Raw genomic sequence first — 21,771 nt, 5'->3', positions numbered from 1 at the left:
AAATTCTCAAGGGGGAAATGGATAGGTCTCAACTTCTAGAAAATTTAAGTTAATCACGGTTATTTGTAAATCACCATAAAACGATAAATAAAAAACTAATAAAATAATCAAAATAAAAAAAGATAAACAAATTCATTAAAGTCACAATAAATACTTGCCACTTACAAATGACTTAGCAAATTGGTAAAATACCGTTATTTACCTAGCAAACCTCCTCAACTTCTTATAAAGTTGTACAATGTGATTTATATAAGTTAATTAATATTCTTCAAACATAAAAATATTTTTTTTCACTTTCAAACTATTTAAAAAAAACTGTATTTATCTTATTTTTATTTTAGCTTAAGCTTAAAATCTTTTAAAGAATTTATGCCTAGATCCCAAATATTTTTTCATATCCACTCCAAAGTCAAAATCCTAATAGAAACCATTCATTATAGTGCATAAAGCATAATGCAAATGGCAGTAGTTGAATTCAATAAAGATTTGTTATCTTTTCCATTCTATATATGGACACTAGCTCTTATTAATCCACCAACGCCTAGATATTGTTTTGCCATCGTTAGTTGATTCAATTGGTTTTTTACCTTTTAATAATATTTTTTTTCCAGTATCAATTACTCCTTTTGTTCTTTTTTTCTTTACGTTTATTTTTTTTAATAGTTTTCAAATTAATTTTTAAGCCTTAATATCTTTAATGACGCATCATAAAAAATAATAAAAAATTATAAAAAAATGATAATAAAGCATATATTAAGACAAATTTAACAAGATCTCTTATGAATATTATATGTTTTGTATCTCTCAAAAATCATAATCAAACAGTGTTTATAGTGAAATGTTTTAAATGAGAAGAATATTGTTGAATAAATTTAAAATATAATACTAATATATCACAATCACCTTAATCATAGGTTGGAGACTTGAAGTATATAATATGGAAGTCAATTAGTCAATGGTAGAGAAGATCACAAGATTGAAATACTCCCTCCTAATGATTATGGTGCTTTATATTATTATTATTATTATTATGACTAATTTTTTTTTTGTTTGTTTATGTGTGGAAGTAATAGATTTTCTTGTCCTCACCAGAAAGTAGGCAAGTGATCATATTTTTTCACAAAGAGAATCCTTTTTCTTTTTGAAAGGCCATAGCCATGTTGAATGTCTAAATTAAACAAAAATACTACTCGTCTATATATCTTAATTTGTGAAATATTTTATTTTAGTCTTCCATAATGAATTTTGACTATTTTTATTTTTTATATGGCTCCACCATTTTTACATTTTATATATATATATTTTTATTTTTACGAGCATTAGTAGTGGACTAGTGGTGTATAAGAGTGTTTCTTCTTTATATTTCTCTTTTCTTTCCTTTTTAGACACATTATTTTCCAATAACTTTTTCATTTATTGTTATCATATTTGTGTTACTATTTTGCAACAACATGATTCTCCTTTGAATTTCATGCCGCTATCTTTTTATTGGTTGTTAGCTTTGTGAATCGTATCTATTATAAGATCGGGTGTTATTTTTATAGATAAGCAATTCATAACAATGTGTTGCCTCTTTTACTTTACCTATATTTTTATGTTATTATAAATATAAGCTATTACAAATATTCTGAATATCTCATTACTTTAATTTATTATATCAAATTTTCTACCTTATGTGCCAAATCGAAATTGTACATGAAAACGCAATTTTCGTCAATTTGAACGACATATTTTCATTTACGTACTGCACACTTGCTTTGCAGCTACGTAATTATGTGATGTTGGGTCCTTGGCATTCATTGCTGCCCTTTGTCACATGTGTTGACCGACTCTGAATGTTGTATGATAAGGCTTTTGTCAAAGCATGCATCAATGAACTGATTAATCTTCTAACCCTCATCCCTATTTTAAATATTTCACTCAATATAAGAGGTAAGTTAACTTAAATCGTGACTTAATTTTAATTTTTAATACTATGTAAAATAATTAAATTTATATCAGTCGAGCTTTTAAAATAAATTTTATTCCCATTATTTTACATCAATTTTTACGATTATATACTTATATTGTATTATTAAAAGTCTAGAAATAGTGTCTAAATGAAGACTCAAAGAGTATGTAAAAAACAAACAAAAGAAAATTTCAAGTCATAAGAGTATTTCCTAATAATAGCTATAGGATGATAATTATTTCAATTAATTAAGCTATAAATTTCAATTTTCGTCTCGTCTTACCTTTCGTTTAGATTACCTTGTAATTCCAAAACCAAACAAACTTTTAGAACTCGAGAATTGAATTGAAATTATCTCCAATCAATAGTCAAATTAAAAAAAAAAAAGAAAAGGAAAAATGAGACAAAGTTTTGAACATTCATTGAAAGAGACTAGATAGTAGAGTAACATACTAACATCTCATGAGCTCACGGATATGAATATGATATATTATGGACTATTCTCCAATCTTCATAATTCCATGTGGGTGTAATAACAGAAACAGATTAGAAAAGGAAAGATTTGCTGTATGATTTGGTGTACTGCTGCTGCCTGCCTTATTACCATTTGTTCATATAAATCCATTTCGTTAGTTCATGCCAAATTGCCAATGCCCATGAATGTATGCACAGATACAAGAGAATATTTACTGAAAAATGAAAATCAGCCTTCATTCATAGAAATACACTACCTCTTAATTAATCATGACGGGTTTTTTCTCGATTCAAGGCTTGAAATATATACCATTTTTCTATATCATTTCCCATCTCTCAACTTAACCTATACACAAAAAAAAAAAAAAAAAAAAAAAAATTACTATTTTTATGTGTCAGTCTTTGATTGGTGGACGAATCTATGCTAGAGTCTCCCTATACCATGACTCGAGTAATTTGACTAAATATGTAACATAAAACGAAAATAAAAATAGTAGCAAAGTTGTATACAGAGGTGAATGCTCGATGCCTCGATCTACTCTAAATAAAACTGTAAAAGATTCATTTTGGTTTGAATAGTGATGTTTGCTGAAGCCATGTTTGTCGGTCACAAATTTAGAGTGACGAGTGGTCCTGATGAATCACAAAAATTTAGAATTTGAAACGAATTTAATTAGATTTTACCATATTTAATATATTTAAATTCTCATACTTCAATTAAGAGAGACTTCATTTTGACAAGACGATTTTTTATAAATAGTTTGATATGAAAATTGTTTTTCAAATAAAAAATGCATAAATTTATTATTTATCTCTTGTTTGATTGGATGGAAAAGTTTTCAACAATTATATACTTTCTCCGTTCTAAATTACTAGCAACATTAAAAATATTGCACTATTTACTCATCATCCTTAGTTTGTGATTTGTGTTTAATCTATAAGTTAAAACATAGTCAAGTGGGATCTTGTTTGATTCGTCTCAATGCAATAATCATTAATAACCAATTTTTATAATTTTTTTATTATACTACCTCCTATTCAGCTGAATTGTCCCATTTTTTTTTGGCACTATTCACTTATCACTCTTAATTTGTATTTTACTCTTAATCTATAAGTTAAAACATAGTCATATGGGATCTTGTTTGATTCGTCTCAATACAAGGATTATTAATATCAACTTTTTATAATTTTTAATTAAGCATAATTTGAGATATTAAGAGTTAAAATGTTGCCTCGGCAAGTGTGAAAAGTCAAATGGGACAGTTCAGCTGAATAGGAGGGAGTATATAATTTCAGATATTTAAGATTAAATCAGTACATTAAACTGCATGAAAAAACAAATTTTGCAAGTAAATTGAAACGAAGGTAGTATATATTCTCTTATTAAATCAAACAATATATATTTTGAAATTTTTTTCTTTTATATAATATTTTTTGGTATAGAATATAAATAGGGTAAAGTAAGTGAATGAGAGATCGTTAAAAAAAAATTCTATACAGTGAGAATTTTTCTAAAAATAATAGTATATATACTTCAATTGAGATACATTATTGAGAAATTAACTCCAAAACAATTGTGATTTGCTTTTCTAAGTGTAGATACACTTCTTCCATTTCAATTTATGTATAACTTTCAATAATGTAAGGATATACTGTTGTCGCGTTTTGTTGTCTTTCATTACCAAAACATATCCCCTTTGATAAGCTTTATTGTTCTCTTGCTCATTTTCGTTTTCCTAGTTTAGACCATCATTCCTTGGTTGACTGCTCAAACCTTTTTAAGTTAGTATTATGCGAGATTGTCTCTTAATAACATTTCTTAATAAGATTGAAGTGTATATAATAGTATTTTTTTATCAGTTAGACTATTAAATCAAATATAAAACGCATTTTATGGTACACTAATTCTTTATTGAGATCGTCTTAGTGTGAAGCAACTTTATATGGGTCACTCTAAACGATTTAAAAAATAAACGTGGAAATTCATATTTTATCGCTTATATATATATATATATATATATATATATATATATATATATATATATATATATAGACCCATCTCACAATAAGACGATTTCATAAAAGACGGGCTGTACGCAGCAAGTCTTGTAAGAGACCGTCTCATCATGATGAGACGGGCCCATACAAGCAGCACATTAGTAAAAACAGACATAAAAAATAATGAAATTTGAATTCACACTTCTATAGGAATCAACATTTTTAAAATAATTTGAGCTGACCCAATTAAAATCAATTCACAGTGAGATGACCTCAATGAAGAATTAGTGTGATTTTAAACCATATACTATAAAAGGCCCAATAAGCTACTATTAGATATATTCAAAAAGAAAATTTGAATAAAATAAGATGTTTTAACAACTTAATTCCAAAAATAAGGTTCGTGGAAAATTAATTCCCAAAATAAGCGTCCGTACATTCAAATTTAGCCTTGGAGTAAGTCCCTGTTAGTAACAGCGACTTAATGTGTTTTAAGTTTCCAGTTCTCAGCTACTTCCTCATTCCAACCTACGAGATTAAAGAGTTGACCAATTAACCTTAAAGTCGCTGCTACTAACAACACTTAAGGAGTTGACTGATCAACTACCTAAGTCGCTGTTAGTAACAGCGACTTATGGCTTTTATTTATTTATTAATTTTTGTCTTTCGCTGTTAGTAACAGCGACTTACTCCAAGGCTACGTTTGGATGTACGAACACTTATTTTGAGAATTAAGTTTTCACGAAGCTTATTTTTGGAATTAAGTTGTTAAATAATCTTATTTTATTCAAATTTTCTATTCATAAATATGTACAAGCCCAATTATACGAGCAACTCCCAAGGTAAAATACCCCAAGGAATGGACCATTGAGTACTTTTTCTTAAATGGACCTAATTCTTCTTTGTCTAAAGCATATATTTCAACGAATTAAAATTGGACTTTATACGGATGTTTATTATTTTTTAGTATTTCTTAACCAAATAAAATATTTAACCGATCACTATAAACAAGCATTCATCGTCATTTTGGAGGTCTTTAACTTGATATTAAGGTTGGCTTGGCTGCAAACACTGATAATATCAATCATTTTTATTTTATTTTATTTTTTTAGCCTCATTTTTAATTATTGTTATTATTACAATTTAATATAATTACATATATAAGTACATGTTAAAATGAAAATTTAAATCTATTTAAACTTAGTCTCACTTCACTTTTCAAGTTGGTCCCATGGTCTAGTGGTTAGGACATTGGACTCTGAATCCAGTAACCCGAGTTCAAATCTCGGTGGGACCTTTTTTTTCACTTTTACTCTAATTTTTACACTGCTTACAGTAAACATACATCCTGCTGCCTGCATGCTGAATTACCTTTTTTTGGATATCACATGCTCTTATAAATCAACATTAACCTGAAAACTCATTGGCAAAGGTTCTCCCAATTCCCAAGAGCTATTAATTGTAGAACATATGATCAATGTGTAATTGGTAAATACCTAAAAACTTATTTTTATTAATTTTTAATGTAATATTTACGGTGCTTAGAACTGTAAATAAAAAATATTAAATTTTCTTTATCATTAATACTTTTTAAAATTTTCAATAGAATTTAATCTAAAAATTGAAAATAATTAATGATTTATACAATGACTTTTTTTTCAAGAAAGAATAAATGTTAAAATAATTAAATATAATCAAACGTTTATATTTTCAAAATAAAAATAATATTAAATTATACTCCCTCCTATTCAGCTTAGGTGTCCCATTTACTTTTGAGATACTGTTCATTTATCACTCTTAAATTGCATTTTATTATTAATCTATAAGTTAAAACATAATCATGTGCGATCTTATTTGATTCGTTTTGATGTAAAGATTATTAATATCAACTTTTTATAATTTTTAATTATACATAACTCAATTTATTAAGGATTGAATAAGTGCATTGGATAGAGTGCATTGGATAGAGTGCATAAAGTAAATGGGACACTTAAGATGAATAAGAGGGAGTATAAATTAAATACAAGATTTTTTTTTATATACAACCATTAAGACTGTATATATCATTTTTCATTTTTAAAATAGCTTTTGTTTTCTTGAGCAACTGAAAAGTGTTACTCAAAGTTGTTAAGAATAAGATTTTGGCTTTTTAATTTACTTTTCTCTCTAAAACAAAAGACTCACAAATGACTAATTTTGTCGAGCTTTTTCATAATAGTTGACTAGATCTGTTATATTTCTTACTAATCAACAAACCAAGAGCTTCAAGCAACAATTATTAACCAAACAATTCAATAATATCATACTTCTTTCATTTCAATGACTTTGTCCCGTTTTATTTAGGCATGTTTGTCAAGACATATATTGGATTCTCAATATCTTTAATGATGCGTAACTAAAAATTATAAAAAGTTGATATTAATAATCCTTGCGTTGAGAAAATCAAATAATTCCACTTGATTATGTTTTAGCTTATAGATTAAGAATAAAATACAAATTAAGCTTAAATTTTTAATAATACAAAAAATCAAAATGAAACTAATTCACTGAAACGAACGTAATATCACACTGATCGCACTCTCTAACATAACATAATAAAAGTGTAAAAAATTCAAATAGATAAAATTCTATACACTAGTTTGCAAAAAACTACCTTATATAATTTTTTTTGCAAAAAACTACCTTATATAATACATTTTTTTGCGAAAGACTACCCTTTAACGTTTTCTTAGGGTTTGACCGTTGAAAGTAACGGTTGACCATCACGTGCAAGTCATGTGATGTTTTAACCCTTTTAAACCCTTCTTCTTCTACTTTCTTCAATCCCTATTCTTGGTGCTGCTGACGCGGTTCGTCGAGCTGCAGTCAAGGGGGCTATGGGAGATGATAGACGAACTGAAGCAATGGTTGCAACAATAGATGGAATGGTTTGGGTTGGGTGCAGTAGTGGTCATCTTGTGCAGTGGGATGATAATGGGAATCGTCACCTAGAGCTCCATTTTCATCCTTCTGTTGTTCAGTCTCTTGCTACTTACGGTTCTAGAATATGGGTTGGTTATTCAAGTGGCATTGTGCAGGTGGTGGATCTTGAAGGGAACCTGCTTGGGACTTGGGTGGCTCATAGTAGTCCTGTGATGAAATCGCAAAAATGAAGAAGAAGGAAAGGCTTAAAACATCACGTGACTTGTACGTGATGGTCAACCGTTACTTTCAACGGTCAAACCCTAAGAAAACGTTAAAGGGTAGTCTTTCGCAAAGAAATGTATTATATAAGGTAGTTTTTTGCAAAAAAATTTATATAAGGTAGTTTTTTGCAAACTAGTGTATAGAAAAGGTAGTTTTAAATAATTTTCTCTAGATAAAACAATTTAATAAGACCCATAAATTATAGTATATTCTTTCAATCTCTTATTGGATTGTTTAATTAAAGAAGGCAAAATCACATAAACCAACAATTTCCCAAATTAGAGAAGGCAACTTTTAATGAAATTAAAGAAGGCAAAATCACAAAACAACTTCACTCAAACAAATATATTTAAATTGATAAATTCTCTATCAATACGATAACTATAATTATATTTAGCAAATTAACAATTTAACAATCACAAAAACAAATAATTTTCAAAATTTTAACCTTAATAATATAGTATACAAGAAAAAAAAAGACTCTCATATTAGGATACCTCATAGAGCATATAAAATATAAGGGTCTATCATCATCAACTTAAACTTTTAGTTGTATTGATTTTTGGGCGCTTCTGGAGATATACTATTGCATCTTACACTCAACCAATGAAGTATATCCTTCCTTACAAGTTCAACATTCTCATCAGTCTCTCCAAACAACAAAGAATGAAACATTCCATCATAAATCCTAATAGTCTTATCTTCACTCTTAGCTTCTTCATAAAGATCTCTACTTACATTTGGATCAGTAACAACATCATCACTTCCATGAAGAACAATAAATGGAATTATAACATCCTTTAATTTCCCACTTAAATAACCAGTAACCCTTAATAATTCAATAACTGTCCCTAATCTTGGTTTCCCACTATACCTTACAGGATTCATCACAGCTATTTTTTTCTTCTCAGGAACTTTAACAGACTTATCTAATATATCAGGTGTTGGTACAATTGCTAAAGTAGGCATAAATTTACCAATTAATGTAAGAATTTCAGGAATTGGCCATCTGGGTTTTACTTTATCTGAGATTTTGCACATGGGTGCAATCAAGATTGAACCTTTGAATAAATTTGGTATTTTTAAGCTGATTAACAAACAGATTGCTCCACCCATTGATTCACCAAACAAAAATCTAGGAAGATTTTCAAATTCTGGGTTTTTTAGAATTGAATTGAAATATGAAATACAACAATCTATAACTTCATCAAGATTTGGTACAAATGCTTTTAGACCTTCAGATTGACCATGACCAGGTAAATCTAGAGCAAAACAGGAAAACCCATTTTGAGCAAGGAAAATTGGGGTGGATTGGAAAGTCCAGCTGATGTCATTACCATAACCATGAACCATACAGATGATGCCACGTGGAGGGGAGAGAGGATGCCATGATCTTGTAAAGAGAGATTTACCAGTGGGTGTAGTGTAGTAGGATTTGAAAGATTTGATCTTTTGTTGGGTGTGGTATTCATCTTCTGGAATCGAACCCCAGTAATGAGGAAAAGGGATTTTGGGTTGGATTTGGGTTTGTTGTTCTTGATCTTTCATATGTTCTTGATTGAAGGAAAGATTGAGTTTTGAAATTAGGGTTTAAAAAAGGTGTGTAATTTGATTTGTGGGTATTTGGAGGTTTGATTTTTGTGGGTTTGAATGATTGGTTGGATTGAAGATAGGAATACAGGGGAAGATATGTTATTTAAGCTTTTTGATTTGAAATTAGATTTGTGTCTATATTCATTTTTAAATAATTGTAAATTTATTTTTAAGTCTATCAAATCGAATGTAATTATAATTTCAGATAAATATCAAATTATTAAATCTATTTTGAACATCTATAATCCTAATTAATATTGAAGGTGGATCTAACATTGGATTTTTCCTACTATGTACTCCAGTGAAATAAAATATTTGAGGATTAAATTTTGTCAAGCTTAGTGTATTACCGTCAAATCGTCAATATTGCAGAATCATACCGACCTAACCCTACTTTTAGTCTATTTGGTGATCCAAAAGAAAAGAAATTAAGTATATTTTCTCTGTCATTCACTTAAGTCCCCTCAGACATTCTTTACTTATCCATTAAAATTATATTTTATTATTAATTTATAAATTAAAATATAGAGTGATATTTTATTTAATTGATTTTAATGTAAAGTTTATTAAAATTAAGATTTTATAATTTTTAGCTATATATAACTAGATATTTTAGAAATTAAATAAATGCATTATATATAATACTTCCTTCTTTCCATATTAGTTGCAACATTAATAAAAATAACATTATTCATTCATTACTTTGAATTTGTGATTAAATTTTAATTTATAGGTTAACATATAATTAAGGGAGATCTTATTTAATTCGTCTTATTGCAATAATTATTAATATCAAATTTTTATAACCTTTTATTATATATAAGTATATAACTAGATATATTAAAAATTAAATTAGTCCATTAAACAAATTACATAATCAAATGAAACACCCGAAATACACGGGGAGTGAAAAGAGAGTCAAATACACGTCCTTTTCTAAGAATGAGAACACTAAAACTATTATTTATTCCCATAGTATAATAGAGTAGATTATTTGTGATTATTCTGAAGTCAACTATAGTCTTATTGTGGCTTTGTTAATGATTGAAGCTATAAAATACTTCTATAAACTTGGCATGTTATTTAATTTGTGATTTTTTAGTTCATCAAACAATTAAAAAAAATAGTATTTGTTAAAAAAAATTTAAGCAATAATTAAAACACTGCTATTAGTATCCTTTTTATTGCATTTTCTCTTTATAATTAATTTTTCTTTAATAAGCAACTAATAATCATCACATTTACACAACATATCACTGATAAGTAGCTATTTTTAAATTAAACTAGTTATAATAACACCCCGGCTTAACGGATCAATGGTGAATACTCATGGAGACTATAGAGCCCTATAGACCAACGCAACTCTATTTAGCACATTTTGACTTCACTCGTGCGCGTCTAGGAAAACTTTTCAGGAGGTCACCCATCCTAAGACTACTCTCCACCAAACACGATTAACCGTGCAGTTTTTAGCAAATAAGCTTCCTAAAAAAAGAATGTACTTTATTGATATAAGTAGTCTATCAATACTTTTTCTAAAGCTTAATTCGGAGTATCACAAACACTTACTCCCTTCATTTTCTCATTTGATAATAGTGTGTAAACTTGAGTTTAATTAGGTGAGTTTGGATAATTAACGACAGACGACAAAACCTCCTGTTAGTGTAAAGTTGATGTGGTAGATTTTGAAAATCAGTAATTATCTTTAACTTTTTAATCTATCGTTCGTTTATCAGAAATTGTTCTATTTAATCTAAAATTTTCTAAAAAAAAATCTGGACAAAGTAATAGCCTATAAAAATGAAAAAGGAAAGTAATTAGGATAACTGTTTTGTTAATAATTCAAAAAAAATTATTTAGTATAAGTTCAACATACATTACAATAATTAATTGCATTAAAATAGCAAATTTACACCATCTTTTCTCATACTAGATTTTTTTTGTTACACATTCTTTTTAGAATTCAAACACAACACAATAAAAGCCATTAATATACATAGGTTATATCTATAACAACACATACAATTAATCACATTAATAAGGTACGTATCTAAATCTTTTATTTCGCCCATTGTCATCAGATCGTGACCGTATATTTAGATTAATATTATTGGAATCATCAAAATTTTAAAAGTTGTTTCATAAACATTATTGTGATATAGCAATAAAATCGTATTTTTTCACCAACGACGACTTTCAAGGGCGAAACGAAAGCCATAGAATGGTAAAACCTTTTTGTTCAATTGATGACTTGCCAAATTAGGAACACCATGCATTGTAAACTTTGGCCTTTTATCATAGTTTCTCATGTCTATTTTGTACCAAGAATTGATCACCAAATCCTTTTTTGTTTGTGGAGAAGGAAGTGATAATGGCTTAGAAGGAAGATTCATAGGAGTAGAATCATGTTGAAAAGGAACAAAGATTGCTCTATTGATGTCATTTAGAAGAGAATCTTTTGTGTCAAAATAATTGGCAGAATTGAAGAACATTTGAAAGGCTTTTAGGGTTGATAAGTGTAACAGTTTACAAGTTCTTGTTAAATTATCATCATCTCCATCAATTAATGCATGTTCAAGTAACTTCATTTTAGCTCCTTCAATTAGGTTTTGTATGTAGTCAACTGCATCTTCCATCTTAGCATTTGGGTTTTCTTTTAGGTGTAGTAATACTGAGTTGATCTTGCCATCTTTAACTTCTTTCTGCATAATTAAGGAAGTGTATGTGATCAGATGCGCAGCAAAAAATAAATTTTTTTTGATGTAATTACTTATTTTATAGGGTTAGAGATATATAACTTTTTGATTTCGGATTTAATAAACTGATATGAAATAACTCATTAAATCACGTGTAATTTTTATTTACATGAAGTTTCATATGACATTTGCTATCTAGGGTCAACCGATAACGACATTTCTGTTAGTTTTATCATTAATAAGGGTAAGATTGCGTGCACCCGATCCTCCCAAATCTATTTCTAAATGAAGGCCACTTTAGTGTTAGGGTAATAAAATGTTGTTGTCGCTATAAAGCTTTTATTGTTTCTAATATAAATGACAATAGCTTGTTTAAACATATTATTACTAACGATGTTTAGACCCTTTTTTTTCTAAAAAATAAGCAACTAAATTTTATCAAATATCTCTATAAAAGTTAGCTGAATAAAAAATAAATCAATCAATTTTTTAGCTAATGAAACAGCTAACAACTCCAACCAATTCGTTATTTTTCAAATAGATCCATTTTTTGAGACACATTTACCAACAAGACTAAAAATAAAGGTTTACCTCATAACTTTGCAAGTCATTCAAAAAACGACATGTTGTCATTAAGAGTTGTGTAATTTCTTCATATTGACAAGGATTAAGTTTTTGATGAGAATTCAAGCTTGGATTCATAAAACATGAAGAATGAAGAGGTAATATATGTGCTGCAATTGATATCTTCCCAGTTTCCAAGTAAGATTCCATTGAAGGAATTTCTCCTGTTTTGCTCCATGTTGCTTCACTTAACCATGAATCAACTATCTCATACCACTTCAAACACAAAATTACAATCACATAGTGAGAGTCATAATTAATTAAGCAAATGCAATATTTTACTCTCACTGTTCTACTGAATTTGGAGCTTTGTGATATGAAAATTATTTGCATAGTAAAAGGTAATTAAATTCAAAGATTTAACGTGAGAATATATAATGAAATTTAAAAAGTCGTCTAGAAAAATAATTACATTTTCTCGAAGAATACTTGTGATATCGATTTGATGTTGTTCAAAGTACTTCTTTGCTACTTCATCCACAAAATCATTGAGCAAATCAAAAAGGATCTTGCTATGACTTGATAAACCATTATTATCCCACCTACATACATATGATTAGAAATAGAGAAACTTTTAATTATGATAAAGGAAATTAAAAATAATTACACAATATAAATGCGCTCTGATACCAATTGAAATACATCGTTACTTTCATCTGGTAAGTATTAGCGACCAACCGAGCAAGCACCAATCATTTTGCCACTATTTTGCTAGTTGGTGTAGCTTTAATTTTGATTTCTATACTTCAAAATTTCTAAATTTTAATTTCAGTGTAGGATCACATATGAGTTATTATCCAATATGAACTTGCCTAATTAAATTTATATTTACTTGCAATTGAAACTAGGAAAAGAAATGAAAATACCTTTGCACTGCATTGGTAAGCTTTTGTAGTTCATCAAGGGATCCTTCCATGTCAAAAAAATCATCAAAAACAGTGATAATTACGGCACTTTTTGTAACAAATTTGCGAATAACAGAATCATCAGGGATAAAAGGGGCACTTGCTATTGCTGCAAAGTAACAATAAGTGGTTTTCTCTCGAGCAAAACCCATATTTGCAAGACCCCATTCCTTAGACCACCTATATTAATATTAATAAACAATTAGAATATTTTAATATATAATAAATAAATCATATTAATTCATTGATCGATGAGACGGTATATAAGTACTCTCGATATCTCTATGAAATTTTCTTACTCTTTTTTTAGTCTGTTTGTTTAACTTTATTAATAGTTTTTCTGGTAGTTTATTAACCATTCTCTTTAAGTTTTATGCACATATTTTTTTTCATTTTTTCTTACTTTTTATCCTATTCATTTATTTAAAATAATCTCTATAATTTTTTTTTAATATTTATATGAATTATTGATATTATTATTTGTCTGGGACAAGATAACCTCTTGTTGTGAATGAATTCATGATAATTACCTTATGAGCTCCATCAATTCTTTCTTGTAGACCATTTGTCGGTGTTCGTAACGCGCTTTAGCAAGTTGAAGCAAATTCTTGTCATTTAGGCATGATATCCTGTTACCCAAAGATGAATTGAATTTTTATTTGAAAAGTGAGAAAAAAAGATAGTTTTTTAATTAATTTAATTAAATAGTATAGTGAATAAATTAAATTAATTCAATTAAATTTTTAATTAAACTAGTTATTTGACGTGCTGAGATCACAAGTTTAAATATTTAGTTAAGTTAATCTTTGATAATTTAATACCTGTAAAATGAGGCTTTTCCCAACCATAGAGGGCTTTCATTGTTTGCTTCAATCCACTCCCTTTGGTCTAAATGATCCATTCGAGCCATCCAAGGAACAACAAGTTCTCGTTTAATCTATAACATATAACACAAAATATTAGGACTTGCCCAAATTTAGAGGAAGAGAAGATAAATATTACAACAAACTTATTAAGTCATAAAAAATATGTTTGGAACAAGAGTAAATGGTATGATAAGGAAACTTTTCATCCATAAATAAGATTAAATTATTACTTTAGCTCCCCGTAGGAAAAATAGTACAGGACTTAAAAAAAGCTGATTTTATCTTCATTATTCATTCACATTTTCAGTATCACATTATCTCCACTATTTTCTCAATTTTTTCAATCTCATCACACTTTTATCTTTATTGACATATTTTCACTATACTGCTGTAAGTGTATGGTTGGATCTTGAGGATGAAAGGGAGACAAGAAATTTATTAAACTAATAGATTTATTACTCCTTGAATTGTTTCTTCCCTTAATTATTTTTCTGTATTATCTAACCCTATTTTATTTACTCTTGTAATAATAAACTGAAATTCAGGCAAAGCCTTAGTAGAATAAACCCTTTCTATAAGTATTACGCCTACATCTTAAATTTAACAAGGACTCCTTTTTGTTCTTGTATCACTATTTTGCTTAAATTTCTTACTAATTTTTTACCAAGAAAAAACACCCAAATAAGAAGAAAAAAAAATTAATAAGACCCTTTGGTGTTTTAGATTTCCAAATCAATGTTGATTGATATAATCAATTAGTTTGTATATTTTTGTATTAATAAAAAGTATAGAAATATGGTAGGAAAATAAGTGAAAGATAAATTATATTCAGATTAATTTTTTTCAAATATTATTGAATTTTATTGATTTATGATATAATCATGTCAATAATAGGAAATTTACCCCTTGTTGGAGATTTGGCCACATCATGATGCCATCATGTATAGTCTTGCCACCTAAGCAGGATTTTGACAGTAATGTTTTAGAGAAATTTCTCAAATCTTTCAGCTCCATTTCTGATTCAAACATAAGGTTGGTGGCTCTATAAAAGTTGTATAATACACTTCCAAACATTTCATGGTTGTCTTCAATATGTTGTACACAACATTCATCATTAAGAAACCTTGAAAACCTCCCTGCACTCAATTTCAAGCCATTAACTCATTATTAGGCAATATATAAAATACTTTGTCCCTAATTATTTAATTTTAACATTTCTCTTAAAAAGCTGTCACATAAATAATAATAATAATAATAATAATAATAATAATAATAATAATAATAATAATAATAATAATAATGATAGTTCTTTAATTCTAAAGATGTCATTTTATGAATAAACACATTAAAATAGTTTTTTTTTCAAGTGCATCATTTTCACTATGTGAAGTTTAACTATAATTTATTTCGTAAAAAAAAATGACTAAATTTTAAGAGCTAGGTCACATGCTAGTTAAATCATAAATTGACAGTTAAATTTTTATTAAATACTATCAAAAGAGCCTTACTAGGTAAATAAACGTGATTTACATCAATTGTAAATCACCGGTATGTAACACTATGTCATAAGTCTATTATTTTTATAATTTTTTTTCTTAATTTTTTACTTTGATTATATTATTATTTTTATTTTTTTCATTTTATGGTTATTTACAAATAACCATTTTTAGCTAATGTTTTCTATTGTCAAAATGATGATAATTCCACATACAAATGTTTATATATATGGTGGGATTTTTCGAAAACAAATCTAAATATTTTTTTCGAAAATGATAAAATATTATTGCTATGTAATTTTTTATTTTAATTATTTTTCGAAAATGATATAATTTTATTATTATATTTTATTTTAATACACTAAATATATAGATAGAAGGGAAATCTTACTTGGAGAAACATCAAAGCCTTGAATACGAAGTACTTCAAAAGCTAAGGAGGTTTTGAACATGTTGACTTGAATAAAATCCTGATCTTGTGAGGCTTTTTGTTCATATTGACTAATTTAGAACAACATAATTAATTAAGTTGCATGTAAGAAAATATATGCATTAATCAAAGATTAATTGGCCTAACGTAAACGAGAATAAGAGTTTATCAATTATTACCCATATATTTTTTGTGAAATATGTTTGATTTCATCTTCAAAAAGGGAAGACAAGCCTAATCTTTGTAGTTGATTCACCATGCAAAGCTTTATGAAATCCTCATCTATGGGATACATTGCTGGAACTACAAGGATAATTGACGTGTCATATTCGTCATTATGACAATAATCATTGGAAAAACACAATTAATTAAGATTACCAAACAAATTAATTGAATTCCTTTTCTTTTTACATATATAGTTTAACTATAAAATTCACCGAAAGCAACCTTTTTAATGTCATAAATACAAAATTACATATAATTAAATCTCCTAAATTTTGATTATCACGTCACAAGTTGTCTATTAAAGGCAAATACTACACCATTATTATACCAATATTGTAACATAACCAATGTTTAATATATAACCTATAACATCAATGTTTCTTAATTAACCTACAAGATTAAAAATTGTTCCTCTATTAGTGTTTCTCTTTAAAATAAATAAACAAATAAATAAATAAATAGAAATTATGATAGAGTATAAAGGTATATACTCCTAAAACATATAGAGTAACTCTCTAAAGTTGCATGCTTTCAATTACTTCTTTTATTATGATATATTCACATTTGATTGTAAAATATTATGTAGTAAAATATCATTATTAATAGTTAGTATGATGGAATGTAACTACTATTAGCTAAACATTTTTGTTAAATTGATCAATTAATATGATAATATAATAAAGGATACAACAAAATGTTATGAATTATTTAAATCTCATATATAAGGAATTCTGTGATGCATGTTTTATAATATGTTATATACTCTCTCTGAACCAATTTAGTTGTCCTATTTTCTTATTTGGCAAAGTCTTTTTAGTTGTCCCATTTCTATTTTTGTCGATCTTTTTTTACCTAAATATACTTAGTTCACACAAGTAATTACGAATATACCTCCATATACCTTACTTACCCAACTACCCTTCACTACTTACCCTTTACTACTTACCCTTTTTAATGGACCCCACACCATCCTTAATAACCGTGCCCAAGCAAATGGGACATCTAAATTGATTCGGAGGGAGTATATTTTATCACACTATTTTACTAAAAATTCGTATAAATAATGTTTTATCATATCGACTTCTGTTTATATTATACAATGTCAACGAATCAACATAAAAGCTTTTTATGTGTTGAGACTTTAAAATATATTATATAATCTATTAAAATGAAAACTCACCTCCTCGGGAACAATTTTGCACAAGGGTGCGCAGATATGACAGTGTTTCCGGGTTTTTAGTGGCAATGTATGCCGCAGCAGAAGCTGCCGGCGAATGGAACAAGGAACCATCTGGACTTAAATGGCTAATTATAGTTTGATGGTCAATTTCGTAAAATTCAGGCAACACTTCCAAGCATGAAAGCAATGTATGAGAATGATATTTGTCAACCAATTTTTCCCTGAAAATATTAAATGCTATAAAGTTAATAAGTACTCTATGTCTAGTTTATTTATGGGTGGCAGACTGGCAGTTCTTATTCAAGGAGTCTAATAGCATCGAAAGGACCATAAATATTAGTCTTCAACCATTATAGTTTACACGATATAATGTTACATAAATTCTTGTATAAGACAGTTTCACCATAAGACATACCTTATACTTAGATTAAATAGCCTAATAATAAAAACTTTTAATTTATGGAATTTGTGTTTGGAGGTCACCTCATCGTGAGATGATCTCATATGAGACAGACTGATAATATAATATACTACTAAAAAATAAGTGGTCATCCCTCTCTTTAATTTTGTTACTTTTTGCGAAAATAAGTGATCATCACATTTTATTGTTTTTCATTTATTAATACTTGTATTATTTGAATTTATTGTATATATATTCAATCATTTAACGGTAAAAATTATGATTTTTTTATAATGGAATGAGGCATTGAAATCATTTTATTAATTAAAATCCACTTAACAATGCATTAGCAGCTACGTTTGGTTAAATTTGTCAGTAAATAGTATATAAAGGTAAAGGTAAAACACACTCCCAATATCTCGCATAAGGCAGGGTCCGAGTGGGAGTTTTTCTTTTTCTTGAAAGATGCGTACAAATCATATCCGTTCCCCCGAGGAGGGATTAAAGAGAGACACGCGCAGTCAAGAAACCCCTTAACTGATACCTGCACTCAGTAGAGGTCGAACCTCAAACCTTCTGCTCCACATGCAGATGCTCTATCTATTGAGCCACAGGTGCTTTTGGTTAGTAAATAGTATATATATATATTGTACTATAATAATTAGAGGACTATACTATTCAAACTGTATTAGTAAAAATCAAATATACAAGTTAAAAGAGTAAAGTGAAAAATCACATATATTTTACTGTAATATCATACTATTAACCAAAAGAATCGGAAAATTTCATGTGTCATACTCATAAAGATTTACTTTAACTGCTATATTTATTTAATTAAAGAACGTAACATTGATTTTATTATATTACATGACATTATATTATACAATTAACTAAAAGGAAATTGAAAATTGTATGCAGTATCCTCAGAAAGATTTGCCACATGGAATAACTAAATTGGTTAATTGCTACATCTATTAAAATTAATAGAGAAAATTATCAACAGTTAGAAATAAATAATAGTAGAGTTTACATGTGAAAAAAACAATTCAAAAATATGAAATAGTATACTTTAAAAGGAGTGAAAATATATTTCTTTCATCAAATTGCATTGTTATATAATTATATTAATTATGACATTTTAATGTGAAAATCTCAACTTAATCACAATAATATATTATTATATCATTGTTTAAAAGTCATTAACTTTTATATCTTAATACTAGTAAATTCATATATTGCACTAATTTTTATAATAGTAAAGAAAAATAATATAACTGTAAAATAAGTTGCTCCGCAAAATTAGGGTGAAGTGAATAACAAAATATTATAAGTATATTAATATAAATTTAAAATGGATGTACTTTTTCTCTTTTACATAAATCTGTTTTCCTCTAAAAAATCATTATATCATAAGCTTAAATTGATGGTGAGGTCTCAAGATAAGTTTTATATATATACTCTAACACGTTCCTTATATAAGAGCCCTTTAGGTTAGAACGGTGAATGCAATATAGATCGTCCTAATATCTAACATTTAGTATTCCATTTTAAATAAGGGGTAGTTGAGATTCGAACTGGTGACCTCTTATCACGTTGGCTAATCTTATTATATCAAGAAATCATCTCAACCAAAAGCTTTTGCAAATTATTGAGATCCCAAAAGTACATCTTATATAAAGTGAGGGAGGAAGTATGAATAAAATCCTTACGTATTAAGTATGTGTTGACGTTGAAGGAAAGCACGGGCAACTTCGACTGTAACATCGTCTGAAAACTTGGTTTGTAAACCAGTTGTTTGAGCGATTTCCAGCATTCCTGGAAAAACTATGGCAAACCAACGAGGGTATTCTTCATTGTTGTCCTTTTGTTTCACTAGTTTCTCTAAATTTCCATGAAGGAAAGCCATTCCTGAAAGTTTAATTTAATTTACTTCACACAAATGAAGCACTAATGTATACTTAAAGTTCAAAATACTTTAATTCAATAATAACTATAAGTTCACGAGTTTAAGACACCAGTATTATATATTCAATATGTTTATATCCAATATGTTAGTATGAAATGAAAAAAAAAATTTAAATACACAAAAACTATAAGTAGTTTTAAATTTTTTAATATAAATGATACTTTAATAAATATTAAAAAATTAATTTTTCATTTCAAATTTAAGATAATAGGATAATCTAAATTCAATATGATTCAATTGGACCGTCCAGTACTTAACGAGCCATATGATGAACGTATGGGAAGATCAAGAAGATAAAATTCCACCACAAGAATCATAAGTTGTATAAGTCTAACATACAACACCTCAGTCACTTGTGTTAAAAGAGGGACGACTTAGAATTCTCATTGTAAAATAGTTACACTTGTCATTCTCAAACTTTAATAATGTATTACTATGTATATTAAGTAGTTTATTATAGAGTCCATTCTAGTTTATGTTTTTACTTTTTCCCTAATAAATTGCAGTATTTTTTTATTTTGATGGGGCCATAACACTCTATATTTTTTTTTTTGTACATTTACGAATAACTAGTTAAAAAATTATACTTAATTATATGAATTACCAGAAAACATACGTATTTAATATAATAAATTTAAAGTAACAGAAAAGTACGCGAGGTGTACACAAACCTTTCTCAATATGTTTATGGCCAAGACCCCACATCTTCAAAGCAACCATGCAAGCTAAAGTTGAAGGAATAGAATCAATGGTGGGATTCCCATTACAATCTAATTCACCCCAAAACCCTTCATCTTTTTGATTGTTTAAAACCCAATCCAAACAACTTTTAAACATGGGTTTCTTATCTTTGTTTTTTGGATCACCAATCATTGCTAACCATGCAGTGTCATAAGCAGAATGAGAAATAAATGAGCTTGGTTTTTCAATTACTTTAACTAGCAAATTTTCCTTTATTTTCTTAACTAGGGTTGGAATAATACCTATAGAACTTGCCATTTTTGTAAAATTAAATATTCGAAGCCAAAAAGGGGTTTTATTTTTGCTATTTAATTAAAGTTTTAATTTTATTTGTCTGCAAAAATAGGTAGAGTTGTGGTACTATTTATAGAGCAATTGGTCACGAAAGGTCAGAAAATATTAGTAAGTGTGAATACACTGGAAAAAAAATCAAATAAATGAGCTGCATTGAAAATTCTGCAGATTCGTCCCAAAGATTAAGTTGTATTTTTCTTTTAATTCGTCCTATTAAATTTATTCATTTTTATTTTCAGACATAAAATTTATACTCATTTTTTATTTAGTTTGATTCATTTTATCTATATATTTTTTTACATTTAAATTTTTTTTTAATTATTTTTATTCACTTTTTATTTAATTTTCAGCTTATTTTTACCTGAGTCTATTCCTCTAGGACAAAGAAATGCTGGAATATACAGTGTGACAGTACTTGTACCAAATAAGGTTTAACATCGCATTTATATTAGATTAGTTTATGAGGAAGTCTTAGTTATAACGGTGATCTATAAAGTTAACAAATTACTCTTATGTTGTAAGATTTAATAGGGTGAGAATTTTGTAAATTTCTTTTTTTTTTTTTTGATTTTATTTATTTTAATATTTTTTTTGTCTTTTTATTTTTATAGTCTATCTTCTCTCTTTACCCATGAATTTGCAACAACATTAGATAATACAAATGTATAGTGTATTTACATAGTGTATATATTACATATTTTAAGATTGGAGCTTTAACAATCATGTTAAATGTTTAGTTCGTTCAT

At 27.7% G+C, this 21,771-nt stretch overlaps 2 protein-coding genes and 1 non-coding gene across 3 annotated transcripts; 1 reads left to right on the top strand and 2 right to left on the bottom strand.

Annotated features, from left to right (window-relative positions):
* Positions 1-5,648: 5,648 nt before the first annotated feature.
* TRNAQ-CUG (transfer RNA glutamine (anticodon CUG)) lies at positions 5,649-5,720 on the top strand. The gene has a single exon. It is a non-coding gene; the product is annotated as a tRNA-Gln (tRNA).
* Positions 5,721-7,449: 1,729 nt separating this feature from the next.
* On the bottom strand, positions 7,450-9,309 carry LOC130815799 (caffeoylshikimate esterase). Its single transcript, XM_057682277.1, has 2 exons — positions 8,107-9,309; positions 7,450-7,552 (listed from the first exon to the last, which is right to left on the bottom strand). Exon 1 carries the CDS (start codon positions 9,155-9,157, stop codon positions 8,156-8,158), a length of 1,002 nt encoding a protein of 333 aa, XP_057538260.1. The 5' UTR covers positions 9,158-9,309; the 3' UTR covers positions 7,450-7,552; positions 8,107-8,155.
* A 1,802-nt stretch (positions 9,310-11,111) lies between these two features.
* LOC130816048 ((E,E)-geranyllinalool synthase) lies at positions 11,112-21,048 on the bottom strand. The gene is made up of 12 exons (XM_057682618.1): positions 20,662-21,048; positions 19,734-19,932; positions 17,625-17,845; positions 16,399-16,522; positions 16,181-16,290; positions 15,197-15,429; positions 14,249-14,364; positions 13,958-14,056; positions 13,389-13,607; positions 12,935-13,064; positions 12,490-12,738; positions 11,112-11,904 (listed from the first exon to the last, which is right to left on the bottom strand). The coding sequence occupies exons 1-12, from the start codon at positions 20,987-20,989 to the stop codon at positions 11,383-11,385; spliced, it is 2,550 nt and encodes an 849-aa protein (XP_057538601.1). The 5' UTR covers positions 20,990-21,048; the 3' UTR covers positions 11,112-11,382.
* Positions 21,049-21,771: the final 723 nt, after the last annotated feature.

This window comes from Amaranthus tricolor, chromosome 6 (genome assembly GCF_026212465.1).
Source record: "Amaranthus tricolor cultivar Red isolate AtriRed21 chromosome 6, ASM2621246v1, whole genome shotgun sequence".
Lineage (NCBI taxonomy): Eukaryota > Viridiplantae > Streptophyta > Magnoliopsida > Caryophyllales > Amaranthaceae > Amaranthus > Amaranthus tricolor.
The sequence above is the reverse complement of the archived record's forward strand: the minus strand, read 5'-3'. Positions and strand labels throughout refer to the sequence as shown.

Coding starts and splice junctions, on each gene's coding strand:
- LOC130816048 (XM_057682618.1), bottom strand. CDS start 20,989: ATGGCAAGTTCTATAGGTATTATTCCAACCCTAGTTAAGAAAATAAAG. Junction 12,739..12,934: donor CAAGTATTCTTCGAGAAAAT/GTAATTATTTTT, acceptor TTGTGTTTGAAG/TGGTATGAGATAGTTGATTC. Junction 11,905..12,489: donor ATGACTTGCAAAGTTATGAG/GTAAACCTTTAT, acceptor TTAATTATGCAG/AAAGAAGTTAAAGATGGCAA.
- LOC130815799 (XM_057682277.1), bottom strand. CDS start 9,157: ATGAAAGATCAAGAACAACAAACCCAAATCCAACCCAAAATCCCTTTT.